This window comes from Chondrus crispus, genomic scaffold (assembly GCF_000350225.1).
Source record: "Chondrus crispus Stackhouse genomic scaffold, scaffold_243, whole genome shotgun sequence".
NCBI classification, from domain to species: Eukaryota; Rhodophyta; class Florideophyceae; order Gigartinales; family Gigartinaceae; genus Chondrus; species Chondrus crispus.
Window position 1 is genome coordinate 116,267 of NW_005179118.1, and position 3,236 is coordinate 119,502.

At 54.7% G+C, this 3,236-nt stretch overlaps 1 protein-coding gene; it reads left to right on the top strand.

The window, feature by feature from the left end:
* The first annotated feature begins 2,284 nt into the window (after window positions 1–2,284).
* Window positions 2,285–2,516, top strand: CHC_T00004716001 (hypothetical protein). XM_005715992.1 is given in 2 exon segments: window positions 2,285–2,401; window positions 2,402–2,516. 1 exon segment carries the CDS (start codon window positions 2,285–2,287, stop codon window positions 2,399–2,401), a length of 117 nt encoding a protein of 38 aa, XP_005716049.1. The 3' UTR covers window positions 2,402–2,516.
* The last annotated feature ends 720 nt before the right edge of the window (window positions 2,517–3,236 follow it).

The window sequence follows — 3,236 nt, forward strand, 5'->3', positions numbered from 1 at the left end:
GCGCGCGCTCTCCCTGACGAATATTTCTCTCTCGCAAGCGGTCCGTGTGCAGCGCGCGGCACAGGCGCTGCGGGATGTGATTTGATTTGTTTCTGTAATAAATTTATTCATATCCATGGATCAGTATTATGAATCGGGCATACGTGCCACGCCGCGTGGGCGTGTGGCAAGTGAACCGCCGGCGGTGCTTTGCTCAAAACTCAAGAGTGCAGAATCAGAGTTTTCTAGTCAGTTGATCAAGTGGCCAGAGAAGCTCGGGGACAACTCTATCAAGTTTTATTATCGTAGGAAGGAACCGTTTTCAACTGGAATTGAAAGCTGCGACGTTATTGAAGGGGAAGTCGGCATGTGTAGGTAGTCATCTGGTTTTCCGAACTTACTGTAAGTAGAATATGACGCAATGCTAACCGCAAGATGTGTTCTGTACAAGTAAAGATTTGCTGGAGTGATCTGAGTGCTAATTTTATTTGTAGCGGGAAAGTTGCGGCTTAAGATGCTGTGGAGCACTCTCCGCGACAGCCATCCTCAATAAAAAAATTCGCCCCCCGAGGTCATGGGTAAATCATTCGTGTGATGTGTGATGTCTCAATCTTTGAAAAGGGCAAGGCCTTCCCCTTTCGTCATTCTTCCCTGTGCTGCTCTGAACGTTAACCTTTGTTTTGCAGGAAAGGCCGCGTATCCTTTGTGGGGGTCTGATTGGGCACGCAAAAAGTTTGCACCCTGTTTTAGGGCTTTGTTTTTTTCGGCCGGTGATGGTGCTCCGGCAAAGAGCTGTTATGGCTGAAACGGCAGGGAGAGGGATCAGAGTCAATTGGGATCAAGGGGGGGGAGGTGGGGGGGCGCAGCGGCCGCGAGGAAGGGCGCGGCTCTACAGCGCTGGGAGGGGCCGGCTGTGGACGCGGAGTCGTGCGGTGTGACGCGCACGTGTTGACAGCACGAGCGCGAGTCATAGGCTCACGGCACAGCGGGCGTCACGGGGTGGGGCGCGAATTTTGCGTTTTCGTGGGAGAGGCGTCGGACACCAGCGACGGCGTCGGTCACCTTTATAATAATATTAAAAACATCAATAAATGTTGCAGATTTCAATTGTATGTCGCCAATTTTTACAGCATACATCTACTTTACGGCGCGGGGGGATTCCGATGGAAATGGTTAAGTTTTTCTACGACCTAGCTCTGAAAGCCGTGGCAGCCCCGGAGTGTGCGTGCGTGGGAGTTCCAGTCCGAGATCGACGAAACCTGCCGCAACAGCGTGTTCACACAAGACAATGGGTACCTGTCAAAACAACTGGCGGAGATCGTGGCCAAGGATTTGCTCCTCCCCCCGGCGGAGAGGCTCTTCTGCTCGCTGGAGCGGCGCGAAGACCTCCCCGTGCTGCGGGAGCTGCAGCGCAAGGGCGTGGCTGAGGCATGAGGCGTGACACTGTCGAGAGTCGGAAACATCACGCAAGAAGGCTGGGCGGGGTCGGACTTCCCCTCCGACGAGACAATGCGCTACGACCGGGACCAAGCGCGCATGTGCGAAGAGTTTGAGGAAAAGATGGACGCCAACGGTTTATGGCTACCAGCGACGACGCTCTCGGCGTACGTGGTGGGAATCTGTCATCAGATCTATCTGATCGGTGGGAAGACTGAGGCGGCGGCGGGGATCCTGCGGCAGCATGTGCGGATGTCATACGTGGCGGCGCGGTGCAAGCGGATGGACGGGGACCGCGTGCGGGTGCCGGCGTCCTACGTCGAGGGGTACATGACGCGTGCGCACGTGGCGCCGAAGAAGATGGGGACCGGGCCACGGTCGGCCATGGTGGCTGGGTTCCCGGCGATCACGGACGTCTGGGAGATGGTCAGGAGCAGCGAGCACTTCTTCCCGGAGCTGGTCAGGCGGATGGCGTCGGTGAACTCGTGCGGGAAGGCATGGTGGGTGACGTGGAACAGCACGGGGGTTCGGGCGGAGGACATGCAGGACGTGGTGGGGCGCAACGCGTCGCTGCACGCGTACAGCGAGTTTTACGGGGGGAGGGGGAAGGAGGGCGTGGCGGGGGGCGCGCGCAACTGTAGTGCCGGGTTTCGCAACGTGAGCAGGCTCGTGCAGGCGGAGGACCCGAGGCTGTATTGCTGTTCGAGTACATGCGTGGTCGGCGGGGAGAGCCCGGTTTAGAGGGCGGTCGCTAACGAGATGTGCTGCATGTGCTGCAATGAGAAGGAGTGCAATGCCGACGACCTTGCGCAGGTGGTGCAGGCGCAGGCTTACGGGTTTGACTACGGGAGAGAGTCATCCGTTGCGAATGTTTGGTGAGAGGACCCGGAGGGACGTGAGGAGGAGGGCATTACAATATTATTTCCTGGAAATGCAGAGAGTCAACGCAAACGGTTTAGGGGTGACGAGAGAAAGCCGGGCGTGAGCACAGAAACGAGGGAGAGAGCCGCGCCATCTTTCCAAATGATAAGCCTCGAGTATTCAGTCGCCTCTCGGGCACTGCAGCTGTTCATCTTTCATGAAATGAAGTAGCACAAAAAGTATTTTGTTGCCGATTGCGACTTCCTTCTGAGTTCTATAGAGAAGCCACCTCGTTCACGCTTTGCCTTCCAACCTTTCGCTCTGCAGAGCTTGTTTTTGCAAGTTTAGAAACCCAGCGATTTGCCGCGAAGCAAGAGACGCCGCAATGGGCTTCATGCACTTTTCACGCAGTCTCTCCATTTCACTCGCCCTCTGTGGCTCTTTGATTGTCGTCGCGAACGGGATGGATGCATGTGTAAACTCGACGTCCCTCTCCTCCGTGGTCGAGGAATCGTACATGAACCACGTCGACCTTATCCGCCAAGGGGAGAGGGGGACGCACACCGTCTTTCAGCCCACAACTGCAGCTCTGTACCCATTCCCCAGTACAGTATACTGTAGTCATGCATTCTATTTTAATTCCGTTTAGCAATACAGCCACCGTTTCGGAAACCGCTACGCGCTAATACTGTAGTAATCACCTTTTGCATTTCTCTTCAGCCTATAAATTACGACAGTTAGAAACCTGTCGCGGGAGGTCCACGTTTTAAAATATAATTAAAATGCAGAGTACGTACAGAGAAAACATATCAGCTATCATAAGCCGCCATAGCCACGCTTAGTAGGGCCAATTGACGTTCACTGCATGAACCATCTCGTCTGACGACAAATATAAAACTAAAACATAGATTCATTTTGGTATAAGCTACCCTTCGAAAGGTACGGGTGTGCATCCAAAC